A 12,813-nucleotide genomic window follows, 5' to 3' on the forward strand; every position below is an offset into this window, starting at 1 on the left:
ATTTTGATGCAATAAAAAATTTCACCGTACACCACCTTTAAATTCTTAAGGCTTCTAGGATTACTGTACTTTCAATATTCTGCAAACACCCTGATCTATGCTAAAATTCGAACTATTTTCAGCGATTTGTTGTTTGTTGCTTCTGAATTTTTCGGAATATGCTGAACTTTTAAATTTCTGAAATTTTCAATTATTGAGTTTTTGAATTTCCGATATACCGTAAAACATGTAATAGAAGGGCCCCCATACTGTCACCTTTGAGCTAAATTATCTCGGTTCCTTTGAAAGATATCAATAGTTTGTCAACTGATAAAACGTTTGTGATATTATAATAAACAATTTACCAGTTGACAAGTTTTTTTATAATTTTGTCAGGGACCGAGATAAATGAGCTCAAAGTTAAATGTTAGGGGGCTCTTCTATTACAGGTGTTACAGTATTGAATTCTGGGAATATATTTTCTAGAAAAGTTTCAGGGAAACTTTCACAACTATGTATGTTCGGTGAATGGAACCTCTCCGGATCCCAGGTACAAGAGATTTATAAATTTTTCAAAAAAATTGAGAAATTGCGGAATTCAAGTCACAATGGCTCAAATGTTCATGTTTCAGAAAGTAAGCATTTTTCTGTTTATTAAAAACTTCGAATTTTAACTGGAACCCATTTTTCCAGGACGAAAATTCATTTTTGGATTATAACAAAGAGAGGTCTCCATATTTCAAATTCAGTGAAATTTGCATTACTGACTGGGAGAAATTTTGGAAGAAATTGCTGGTTAAGGTTCATGGTAATTTTTTTCCGGGCTACTGTAGTTTCGAAATTCTGCAAGCACTACAACCTACGCCAAGGTTCAAACTTTATGGTTTCCGAAAATTCATTTTTTTCGAATTTCTGAATTTCTGAATTTGTCAATTTTAATCAGAGAAAGAATTCATTCCAAGCTTCTGGATTACTGTAGTTTCCAATTCTGCGATCACCACAATCTTCAAATTATTTTTCAGCAATTCTCATGCTCATTGGCTGGTTATTCTTCATCCCATCTGGCTTTTTATTCGCACGATTTGGCAAGAAAAGTTTTGAAAATCTAAAAATTTTGAATCTCCCAATTTGGTTCCAAGTTCACAGGACTTTCACCTTTTTGGGCGTTTCTTGTATTTCAATTTCAATTTTTTGTATTTTCTTGGCGAAAAATTTCACTTGGAGGGGTACTGGATCAGATGCTTGGTACTGGTCCCAATGGCATACGGATTTAGGAACTATTTCGACGGTTTTGGCAGTTTCCCAGCCGCTTAATACAGGGTGGCTGAAAAGTATTGAGACACTTGTTTTTTGTTGTATTTTCAAAAATGGAGTTTCAACAAAAGAACCAGATTTATTTTTTCAACAAATGATAGTAATAGAAAAGATATCAGAGGAGATATTCGAAGTTTGAGCCTTCGGCCTTGATGCACGCCTTCAAACGAGCTGGAACAGAAGCGACGGTGCGCCGGAGGTAGTCATCGTCAAGATCATCCCATGCTTTGAGCAAAGCGGCCTTCAGTGAATCCACATTTGGGTGCGATCGAGCCATCACCTTTTCCTCCAAATATCCCCAAACGGAAAAGTCGAGTGGATTCAGATCGGGCGAGGAAGCGGGCCACATGTCCTTGCCCCAGTAGCCAGGGAAATGAGCGTCGAGAACAGCTTTCGTGGATTTCGAGCCATGGGACGGGGCCCAATCTTGTTGAAGAATGAAGGGTTGCTGGCCAAAGTGGCTAGTGACCCACGGACGTAAAACATCCATCAACACCAACTTTTGGTACACATCCGAGTTGATTTTCACATTTCTATCAATGAAAACCAATGGGACTTTACCTTCCGACGTCAATCCAGCCCACACCATCACTGACTTTGGAAAAAGTCTCTTGTAGGCCAGACGACGTTTTGGGGACTTTGCTTCGTCCTTTGACAACAATTGCCGAGCATTCTGTCGGTTCGGAAGCGGCTCAACCGTAAAAATTTTCTCATCAGTCCAAATGATTTCAGAGAGGCGGCGCACCTTGAGTGCGTCGAGCAACTTTTTCGCTTTTTCGAGCCGATTCTTCTTGGACTGTTCTGTGAGGTATTGGCCACGAAGGAGCCGATAACTGTTCAGACCCAAGTCCTTTTTCACAATGGATTGAACCGATTGTCTTGAGATTCCGAGCGATGAAGCCATTTGGTTCATGCTGACCGCATCATTTCGTGTGATTCTCTTCTTGATGATGCCACGAGTCCGGCGAGTGTTGACAGTACGAGGTCTTCCGCTTTTCTTAAGCTCCAACACATGTCCTCGATCTTTCAATTGTTGCACAACTCGATAGACAGTTGCTCTCGGAAGAAGAAGTCTTCGAGCGATGTCACCGGTGGAGATGCCGTCGTTGAACAGCATAGCAATGGTTTGGCGATGAGGAGAAGCTCGCATAACTTCGTGAAGAGATAAAGTGATGGGAAATGGCTCTAATGTCGGCTTATATACGCTCCCTATTTTCGAAATAATACGAAACTTTTCGAAAATATGACTTGGCACGGTGCCAAGAGCCATCATAACAAGTGTCTCAATACTTTTCAGCCACCCTGTAGTCTATTGAGGTCAGTAAGTGTGCTCTATGGACAGTTGGGAGATTTGGCGGGAAATGTGAATTCGTTTGAGATGTTTTGAGTGAAAATTGGTTGAAAATTGAAGTTATATGATATTTTTAGAAACTTTCAAACTTCCGGATTTCCAAGAAACCAAAAATGCCGAAACTAGAAGTATCTGAATAATTAGAATTTTCAAAAACCTAAAATCTTCGAAATCCAAATCCAAGTCCGTCTGTAAATCTGCATTTCCAGATGTCCACCATCGAACTCGCGCCGTCCAACTTTCAACTGGTCACATCGAATCATCGGTCTTCTCTCCTACACTTTTGCAGGTTTTCAGCCGAATCAATTTTTTGAAAAAATTCAAATTCATTACAGTATCCGCCATTTACATCGCCGCGTTGAAGTATCGTAAAACTTGGTCGGAGCCAACTTTGGAAGTCATTTTGGCTAGTTTTCCAACATTCTTGGGTTTTTCAACTTGGATTTTATTTGGCGTTTTGCAGAAAAGCGGAGAATATCATGCTGTGGAAATGGTAAGACATCTGGACAAACAGATGAATAGATAGACAAAAAAAAATTGAGATTTTATATTTGACAGTGTTATACAATTTGATAAAAAGATAGAAAAACTGTCTCTTGAAAAACAATTTTAAGTATCTCACTAGAACGTCCATGGTGATATGGTTTGATAACCTACCTGATAAGGATAAATGCAACAAAGTGTTAAGGAAATCCTTATCATTATTTTTGTATCTAGGTTGATCAACATAGAAAGATCAAAAGATCTGAGTACTCACGATCATACACCTAGAATGGTAAAATGATCCTAAAACTGTTAGAATCTAGGGTTTCTGAAAAAAGTTGAAGAATCTGAAATTGAGATTTCTTGAAATTCCTGAAATCGCTGACTTCTGGGATTTCTGAAATTGCCCAATCTCAGAATTTCCAAAAATTTTTGAAACTTTTAAAATCCAAAAATCCAAATGTATGGAACATTTTAAACATTCCTGACCGGTTGATATTCATATTGAAAACTTCATAAATCTTTCGAAAATTTAAGAAATTCGAAAAACCGAAAAAACCAAATCTATTCAAAAATGCAAATTCCCTCAAACTGAAAAAAATTCTGAAATCCTAAAAATTTACTAACTTTTTGAAAATTAAAAATATCCAAAGTCTGAAAAATCTCAGAATCTTGAGATTCTTGAAATCAAAAAATCACTAAATAATCGAAAATAATCGAACATTTTGAACATCTAAATGGCTCGAAATCTCAGAATATTCTATTTTTAGAATAGTCGAAAAATTCTCAAAACAAAAAAAAATTAAAAAATTTCAAATTCCAGACCGATCTTCCACCATCATCCTCATCAACGAACCAACCGAATTCTCAAAATCTCTACAAAACTTCCTGGCTATTCACTTGCATTGGTATCCTTCTAGGTGCCGCCACGTCACTATCGATCCTGGTGGCGTCGAAGGAATAATGACTAATAAATTCCTTCTTCCTATCTCTTCTTATCACCATGTTTGACCTACTATAGGCAGATAAGAGACAAAAAATCCGATAAAAGTATATAAAGGTGATGACCACCCGATTGTTATGATAGGATATCTTATCACAACATTGACCTGGATTGACGGCCGTGATCAAAGTGGGCGGAGTCGGGGGGTGATCCTTTATAAAGGCAGCAACCATTCTTCTCACATGGATCATAGTCTCCTGATGGATCGCTTTCCCGAATTTTCTACTTTTTTCTCACAAAAATCCTTCTAAAACTTCCGCCTCTTCCAGATGAACCGCCTCGCCATCGCCCTTGTCCTCCCACTCCTTGCCATGGCTGCCACGCCAAACGAGAAGCTGAAGCAGTGTTGTGCTACTCTTAAGGAAGCCGATAAGGAGTGTGTCGAGAGATTCTGCGACTTCAACGCCATCTCTCAAGCTAACGTGAGTGATCTGAGAAAGGGCAAAAAGAGTTTCGCCTGGTGGGGAATCGAACTTGGGACCCCCGCCTGGTAGGCAAAAGCGGAAGCCACTCGGTCACGCATGCTAACAACAGCTTGGAGGGTTAAGACGTACAGAAAGGGGAGAGAGGTGGGCGTGGCGCCTGATCTTCCTCGACGAAAATTTTTGACCATATAAAAAATTGAAAATTTCAAAATTTCAAAAAAAATCGATTTTTCCAGATCCTCAACTTCATGTCGACCTGCGGAGAGCGTGGACCAACTGTCGGACAAATGTGGGATTGCGCTTCCCTCCGTCACAACCACGAGCAATGCTGTATCGATAAGGGAGTCACTGGAGACTGTTTGAAGTACTGTACCGCACACAAGGGAGCCCCATCCGACTACCTCAACTACGCCTTCTGCACAGAGAACTTCAACGAGATCCGCGACTGCTTCCACGAGCATTTGGACAAGAACGAGCCATTCAAGAAGCTCTAAATCTATGATTTTCTGGGTCCTAATATGATATTAATAATTGTGAAAAACGTGTATTTATTCTCCTCTTTATGAAATGAATCTTCTCAAGTCCTAGTTCAATCGATCCTAAAATCTAGGTCATTCCATTCAACGTTTTCTATGACGTCACACCTGCTGCCGCCTCTCAGCCGACCACCCCGATTGTGTATGCAATTCACACCTTGGTGGTCGTGCGGGGGTATAGCTCAGTGGTAGAGCGCTCCCTTAGCATGGGAGAGGGCTGGGGTTCAATTCCCCATACCTCCAGAATCTTTTTGCTTTTTTTTACACTCACTTCTTCAGGTCCTACACTACATCAGACTCTCTGAAACAACTTGCACCTCCAGAACTATTTTTGCTTCTTTTTTGCCGGTTTTAGAAGCTTTTTTCGGGTTTTAAAGTGTCTTTAGCTGTTAGGAAGTAGTTCAAAGTCTTAAATTTCAAATTAATTTATTCTTTTGCCCGCATCAATCGAACAAAATGAGCAGGATTAGACAAAAAAAGAGACATACAAAGAATTTTGGGGGTGTAAATTATCACAGAAAATTCGGGGAAAAAAAGAGTTAAACTTTTTTTAAAGGTACCAGTACAAGAGGAAAATCAATTTTTTCTCAGTGAGTGAAAAAAGCGTGTCAAGGAGAGGTTAAGGCAAAGTGAGAGGGGAAAAAGGAAATACTGAAAAAATGGAGGGGGCGGGGCTTGTTGGAAAAAAGTGGGCGGGGCAATTGAAGTAGCATCATCGGGGTATTTTTCTAGAACATAAAAGGGGGAAATGAAAGAATTTGGATGGGGGAAATTAAAAGGCGATTATCGAGTACCCGGGATTTGTTGAGAAATGAAGAAAAATGCACATCATCGGATTTTTGGGGGGTTTTTGGGGGGAAAATGGAAAAATGACAAAAATTTACACATACAGTCCTGAATAGGTCAATCGGGAGAGTCTCTTTGGGTGAGGAAAAAGGAGGATTTTTGAAATTTTGAAAAATTTTCATTTTCAACCGAGTTAGAACGATTTGAGACCAGTGGCCTAGAAAATTGGATTTCTAGGCCACTGGTTATAAATTGATGTAACTTGGCTTAAAATTCAAATTTTCGAAACCTGAAAACTGTTTCAGAATCGTCAGGATCTCTATTTTGAGATTTTCAAATTTCGAAAGAATCCAAAAATCAAAAATCTCCTAAATTTCCTCTCTACACAAAGAATCCTTCCTCGCGCGGTCGCGTCGTCCGTGTGCCACGTGTCGTCGCGTGCAGCGTTCCAGACGAGTTGCCAGGCGACCCAGACGACGTCACGATTCGTCCGTTGAGTCCGTCGCGGACGATTGAGCATTCGGGAGAAATTAGTCCACACGCGAGGAGATCCAAGTGCGAGGTATTGGCCAGGTCTGATACCGAGTGGATGTTGTTGGACACCAGTTTACCGTAGACGTGGTTTAGACCGATTTGTCTGAAAATAAAGTTTTTTAGCTATTTTGTTCCTGGTGGCCTAGTAACCCCAAAACTAGTGAAGTTAGGCCATCAGTTGAAAGCACTCGTTTCAAGCTTTGTGAAACAACTTTCTGAACTGAAATTGGTTAGGTTTAAGCTAAGTTACAGCACAACAAAAGTGGTGGCCTAGAAACCCAAATTTTGGTGGCCTAGAAAACTTAAAATTAGGTCAATTTATATATTAATCAGAAGCGCTTATTTTGGGATTTCTAAAAAAAAGTTTCAGATTTACAATCGGTTAGAATTGAGCCAAGTTATGGCGATTGGAGACTAGTGGCCTAGAAAACCAAATTCTGATGGCCTAGACAACCAAAAAACATATCAATTTCATATCAATCGAGAGAGCTGATTGCGGGAATTCTACAACAAGTTTTCTGATTTCGATCGGTTCAAATTCAGCCAAGTTCTAGCGATTTGAGACCAGTGGCCTAGAAATTTGGTTTCCTAGGCCACTGGTTACAAATCGCTATAACTTGGCTCAAAGTAGAGCAAATCTGGATTTGAAAAATGTTTCAGAAACCTTGAAATCTGGGCTTCCTAATTATAAAAATACTTACCTCAAAAAATCATCCAACGATGGCATCGGAGCGGCCGATGACGGAGGCGTTGGCATGGAAACCGAACCATACGATGGATTCATGGAATTCAACGCAGCCTGACTCATCACCCGTCTTGGCAGCTCTCCAGGATCCGTCTCAATCAGTGTTGGCTGTAGAATGTACTTATGGAATGCGGCCAAAAGCTGTGTAAATGTCGGCCTCTCATGTCTCTCCATCTTCCAACACCACTGAGCAATTCGATACAGACCCATTGGACAATCCATTGGCGGTGGTAATCGATAGCCAATCATCACCTCGCTTATCACTTTTTGATTCGTCCAATCCCAATACGGTCGTTCGCCGAATGAGCAAACTTCCCAAATGACGACTCCGAATGACCAGACGTCCGATGAAGGCGTGAATTTTCGATGAGTGATTGCTTCTGGAGCCGTCCATCTGACTGGAATCTTCCCGCCGTTCGTCGTGTATTCCGGTTCGATCGATGAGCCCTCGCTTCTGACGCCACGCGATAGTCCGAAATCGGCGATTTTACAGCGGAGTTCGTGGTCGAGCAGGACGTTGCGGGCGGCGAGGTCCTGGAAAAAATTCAGAATAAGATTTAGTATATTCAAAAAATGTCGAACTTAAGCCGAGTTACAGCGTTTTGCAGATGGTGGCCTAGAAATCCGAAAAATTAGGTTTCTAGGCCACCAACTTAAAATGGCTCTAAGTCAGTTCAGAGTTAAGCTTTAAGAATTCTGATACCTGATTCTGAAAGCTCTACTCTTATCAGTTAATGGCCTAGAAATCCAAAAATTCGAGTTTCTAGGTCATCAATCTCAAAACGTTGTAACTTTGCTTAAACTCAATGAATTTGAGTTCTGAAACTCGCTTCAAAAAACTATAATCTAGCTCTATCAGTTGGTAGAAATCCTGGAAATTTGTATTTCTAGGCCGCCATTTTGAAGAGCTAGGTCAGAGCGTTTTATCACAGGTTTCAGTTTGTGGCCTAGAAATCCAATTCTTGGTTTCCTAGCCCACGGAAATCCAACTCACCCTATGAACATATCCCATATCAGTCAGGTACTTCATCCCCGACGCAATTCCATACAACATCTCGGTGATCTTCTCCCAATGAACCTTATCCCCTCGTTGATCCGCATTCCGAAGATATTGATCCAGTGATCCATTGACCATGTATTCAGAGATAATCATAACGGGTTCAGAAGACGTCACGACGCCAATCAACCGAATCACATTCGGATGTGAGAACTGCCCCATAATTGTGGCTTCTGTCAAGAATTCTGCTTTGGCCTTCGCACTGGACCCTGACTTCAACGTCTTAATGGCCACTGTCTCGTATTGCTCAGATTCGAATCCACGTGCCATCGTACTTGCGACATTCCACTTCGCCGCCGCCGGCGAATTCCTCGAAAGACCACCCAGACAGACGTCGCCAAACTCTCCACCACCGATCACTTGAGTTATGAAGACGTCGTTTGGTGAGATGTCGAATGTGAACTCGATGAGTGCTTGGTAGGGATCCTCGTACGTCGTCGGGTCCACATAGGTCTTGTATTTTCCGGAGTTCGTGTGAACGCCACCGTAGTATGGTGGGGGTTGAGAGATTGGCGAGCCGAACGATGGGATCAGTGGAGCGTTTACTGAAAAAAAACACACATTTGGTGGTAAGGAGGCTAGGCGGGAATTTGAAATTTTGAGATTCTAAAAATCCTTAAAAAAATCTGGCTTTCAGGTCATGATGGCCTAGAAACCCCAAGACTCTGGCTTTTAGGCCATGTTGTCAGCTCTTCCTAGTGATGACCTAGAAATCCATTGAATTTCTAGGCCATGGAGCTTAAACTAGACCAGGTTGAGCCTATTTAAAACGACTTCAATTTGGTGGCCTAGAAATCCAAATTCAAAGTTTTCTAGGCCACTTTTTTCCACCTAACATAACTGGACTCTAAATGGTTCGTTTTGAGAACAGTTCATAGCCTAGAAATCCAGCTTCTTGAATTTCTAGGCCACCATCAGTAGAACTTAAATTCGACCATTTTTCGCACGATTTTAATGTGGCTTAGAAATCCAAATTTACCTTTTCTAGGCCATATTTGTTACAATTAGCTCAACTCGGCTCTAAACAAATCGTTTTGACTTTTCGAAAAAGTGATCATGACCTAGAAACCCCAATTAGGATTTCTAGGCCAACTGCATGGCCTAGAAATCCCAAAAATTGCATTTTCTAGGCCATCGAAAGCACACAACTAGAAGGGAGCCCGAAGAAAAGCAGTCATTCAAACGAAAAATCCAGGAAATTCAATAGAAAACTAGAAAACTCAAAAATTCAGAATTCGTTAGAAGATCCCCTTACACTTGGTGGTCGAGCGAAGCTGTTCGTGCAAATTGGCGGGAAGATTGCCTTGATGATGATGATGTCGTGACGTCGTATGGTAGTCGGGTGTCATCGAGTCTGAATATTCTAGGATGATGAGGAGAGAGGATTCAGAAGGCGTGGAGAAGACGTGGAGGGACAAAACCACAAAAAAAGCTCTAGAAGATGGGGGACCCGAAATTAGGAGGAATCAATACAAATCACCAATCACCACAAATTCACGTCTTCTAGATTCTGATGCTTCAGAATTTCGCTTCAGAAAAAAAAATGCTTCAGAATCAAATTTCCCGCCTACTCACCTTGTTTATAAGTATCCAAAACGTCCAAATCGCTCATCTGCTTCCTGTTTTTCGTCTTCTTCTGCACCACAATCATACACAACGCAATAGCGATCACCACCAGTATCAACGCGATAATGATGAGCAATGCTGACCCAGTTTGGTTCAAAAACTGTGTATCCTCTTCGCTAGTCGACGATGATGAGCTGAGCAATCCCTTTCCGAGTTGATAGCTAATCGGACTGCTCCACCGTAAATCATCCTTGACTCGCACTCGAAACTGGTATACTGTATCATGTCGAAGTCCGATGAATGTCGTGTATGTCTGATTGACGTGACGGGTCTCGAATGCTCGCTTCTTGACGATCGCTGGCCGAACCTCCACTTCAAAATCATGGATATCAGAATCCGAAACACTCCACGCGATAGTAATCCCATCTGATTGACTGGCATCGACTCTTAAATGGGTCACTGGTGGAACGTCTTCTTCCTCCGACCTCGTCCGAATATCAATGACCGCACTCTTCTCAGAAAACTCGGCCAACTCTCCAGACACTTTATTCTTGGCGAACACCAAAAATGTGTAGTCGGAGGACGGTCGGAGACCGTTGATCTGGATCGATCGTGTTGAGAGTCGCTTGTCGGACGGCGTCATCACAACGGATCCACACTCTCCACGTCCTGAGCAACGGACTTCGTACCAGATCTCCGGGCGACCTCCGAGGCTTGATGGTTCGTTCCATGAGAGACGGGTTGATGTGGCGGTGATGGCGTTGGCGACGAGCTTGATGGGACGGGATGGGGGTTCTGAAAAATTGAAGTTAGAGATTACAGAGCTGAATAAAAGGTTTAGAAACCCAAAATTTGAGATTTCTAGGTCACCAACTGAGAGAGCTAGGTAAGAGCTTTCAGAAGCGAAATTCGAAGTTCAAATAGGGCAGCTTTGAGCCAACTTATAGCCTTTTCAAATTGGTGGGAGATACAAATTTTGGAAATTCTAGGCCACTAATTTTAAATTGCTGTAAGTCGGATCAAAGTTAGGCTATTGGAATTTCGAAAAGTGCTCCAGAAAGCTCTAATCTAGCTCTATTAGGCAGTAACCTAAAATTTCAAAAATTTGGATTTCTAGGCCATCAAGTTTAAAGTGATGTAAATCGGTTCATAGTGATCTAATTTCGATTCTGAAAAGTGCCCTAGAAAGCTCTAATCAAGATCAATCAGTTGGTGGCCTAGGAACCCAGAATTTTGAATTTCTAGGCAATCAACTCTTTTGAAACTCAATAAACTCACGTGTGCACGACTGCGAGACCATCTCATCGTCGGCTCGGAAGTATCCATTAACGCATCGACACGAGCTGGCCGCTTCGCCGGACACCGAGTTTGCTGGGCACGGCTTGCACATGGATTGTCCTTTTGGTTTGTAGGTGTTCGGTGGGCAGCCTGGAAAATTTTCGAATTTCATAAAGCTTTCTAAAGCAGGTTTCAGAATTCCTATAGCTTCACTTTCAACTGACTTACAGCTCTTTTAAATTGGTGGCCTAGAAATTCAAGATTTTGATTTTCTAGGCCACCTACTGGATGAGAGCTTCCAAACGCATGTTTTGAACCTCAAATAGGCTATCTGTGGACCAACTTACAGCTTTTTCAAATTGATGGTCTGAAAACCCAAAGCTTTGATTTTCTAGGCCACTCCCTAGATCGAATTTCAGCAGGCTTTTTGGCCCCTTTTCCTCATTTTCCCATCCCTAGAAGCCTCTTGAGACTGCTAACAGTATCATCATTAGAGGGATCATTCATTTCCCACATTAAAGTGTGCATTGTTTTTCTATTTGACCCCTCTCCGCATTCATGCTCTGTCGGCACACTTCCCCATGTGCCGCTTAAAAGGGGACACCGCCCGTGCGTTCCGTTTTTTTAGTACCCCCCCCCCCTTTCTCTCGAAAAAGGAGGCTTCTTCTTTTGTTTGTGTATACGGTGGGTGCTGTGATAATCCCATTTACCCCAGTGTCAAGTGGTGGAACAACACCACCACACGGCTGGTAGCAGATGAGGATGATGAGGCAGGTGCATAGGGATATTTGAAAATTCAAAAGAAAAGGTCCTTTTCAAAAGGATCGTTAAATTTCGAGAGAGAGGAAGATCCCATCTGCAAATACACCTGGGGTCGTAAAAAATTCGAAAGGTGTCGGGAAGGCTTTTGATGCTGTTCAAGAGGAGATATGATACATTCTGTTTGAAGAGGATTAAGGGGGGTTAAACTTGTAGGGGTAAATTACCTTGGGTAACGTGTCAGTCTGTGTGTCTAGGTGTCCGGATTTTCAGGCTTAAAATTGAGTTAGATAGAAGCTTCCAGAAAAGATTTTCAAAATCCAAATGGGTTAACTGTGAGCCGACTCACAGCCCTTCTAAATTGGTGGCCTAGAAACCCAAAGTGTCGGGAATTCTAGGCCACCAGCTAATAGAGCTAGATAAGGGCTTTCAGAAGCGAAACTCGAATTTCAACTAGGCAAACTTTGAACCGACTTATAGCTCTTCGAAATTGGTGGCCTAGAAACCCAAATTTTGGGAATTCTAGGCCACCAACTGATAGAGCTAGATAAGTGCTTCCAGAAGCATGTTTCGAGATTCAAATAGGTTAACAATGAGCCGACTTACAGCTCTCCTAAGTTGGTGGCCTAGAAATCCAAATTGTGAAAATTTGAGGCCACCAAACTTGAAACCTTTGTAATTCAACTCAAAGTCAACCAAATCGAGCTCTGCAACATTCACCAGAAAGCATATACCGTAAAACCTCTAATAGAACGATCTCATTTGTCATTTTCCCTTCCACCACCACCACAGATAATGATATTGCGCAAGTCTTTTGATGTTTCCGACAGCGACAAAAAAAAGTTGGGGTCTCTTATCAGTGTCATATCAATTTGCCACAACTTTTTCTGATTACGCAATCTCGTTTGTTCCGGAAAACGGTCACTTGGGAAGGGGGTAAATGGACCAAAAAGGGGCACACAACGGGCAAAAATGGCCGAAAATATCTCAAAAATAA

The 12,813-nt window shown here is 41.7% G+C and overlaps 4 protein-coding genes and 1 non-coding gene across 5 annotated transcripts in view; 3 read left to right on the forward strand and 2 right to left on the reverse strand.

The window, feature by feature from the left end:
* Positions 1–2,410, reverse strand: part of CBG13452 — a gene marked incomplete at both ends in the record, with an annotated part of 5,951 nt that extends 3,541 nt beyond the window's left edge. Inside the window, one exon of the mRNA XM_002630027.1 lies at positions 1,855–2,410. Coding sequence (XP_002630073.1) covers positions 1,855–2,410 — 556 coding nt within the window. The remainder of the gene's footprint in view (positions 1–1,854) is intronic.
* On the forward strand, positions 588–4,091 carry CBG13453 (the record flags this gene model as incomplete). Its single annotated transcript, XM_045241824.1, has 4 exons — positions 588–614; positions 673–787; positions 2,980–3,137; positions 3,951–4,091. 4 exons carry the CDS (start codon positions 588–590, stop codon positions 4,089–4,091), a joined length of 441 nt encoding a protein of 146 aa, XP_045095138.1.
* A 308-nt stretch (positions 4,092–4,399) lies between these two features.
* On the forward strand, positions 4,400–5,049 carry Cbr-dao-2 (the record flags this gene model as incomplete). Its single annotated transcript, XM_002630025.1, has 2 exons — positions 4,400–4,552; positions 4,792–5,049. The coding sequence occupies 2 exons, from the start codon at positions 4,400–4,402 to the stop codon at positions 5,047–5,049; spliced, it is 411 nt and encodes a 136-aa protein (XP_002630071.1).
* Positions 5,050–5,262: 213 nt separating this feature from the next.
* CBG28572 lies at positions 5,263–5,334 on the forward strand. Its single transcript has one exon. It is a non-coding gene (tRNA).
* Positions 5,335–6,258: 924 nt separating this feature from the next.
* The window catches only part of Cbr-vab-1, a gene marked incomplete at both ends in the record, with an annotated part of 22,721 nt that continues 16,166 nt past the window's right edge, over positions 6,259–12,813 (reverse strand). The window contains 6 exons of the mRNA XM_002630023.1: positions 6,259–6,514; positions 7,113–7,690; positions 8,136–8,758; positions 9,469–9,567; positions 9,789–10,574; positions 11,058–11,207. Of these exons, the coding sequence (XP_002630069.1) occupies positions 6,259–6,514; positions 7,113–7,690; positions 8,136–8,758; positions 9,469–9,567; positions 9,789–10,574; positions 11,058–11,207 (2,492 nt within the window). The remainder of the gene's footprint in view (positions 6,515–7,112; positions 7,691–8,135; positions 8,759–9,468; positions 9,568–9,788; positions 10,575–11,057; positions 11,208–12,813) is intronic.

The sequence above is a fragment of the Caenorhabditis briggsae genome (genome assembly GCF_000004555.2).
Source record: "Caenorhabditis briggsae complete genome, chrII, whole genome shotgun sequence".
NCBI lineage: Eukaryota > Metazoa > Nematoda > Chromadorea > Rhabditida > Rhabditidae > Caenorhabditis > Caenorhabditis briggsae.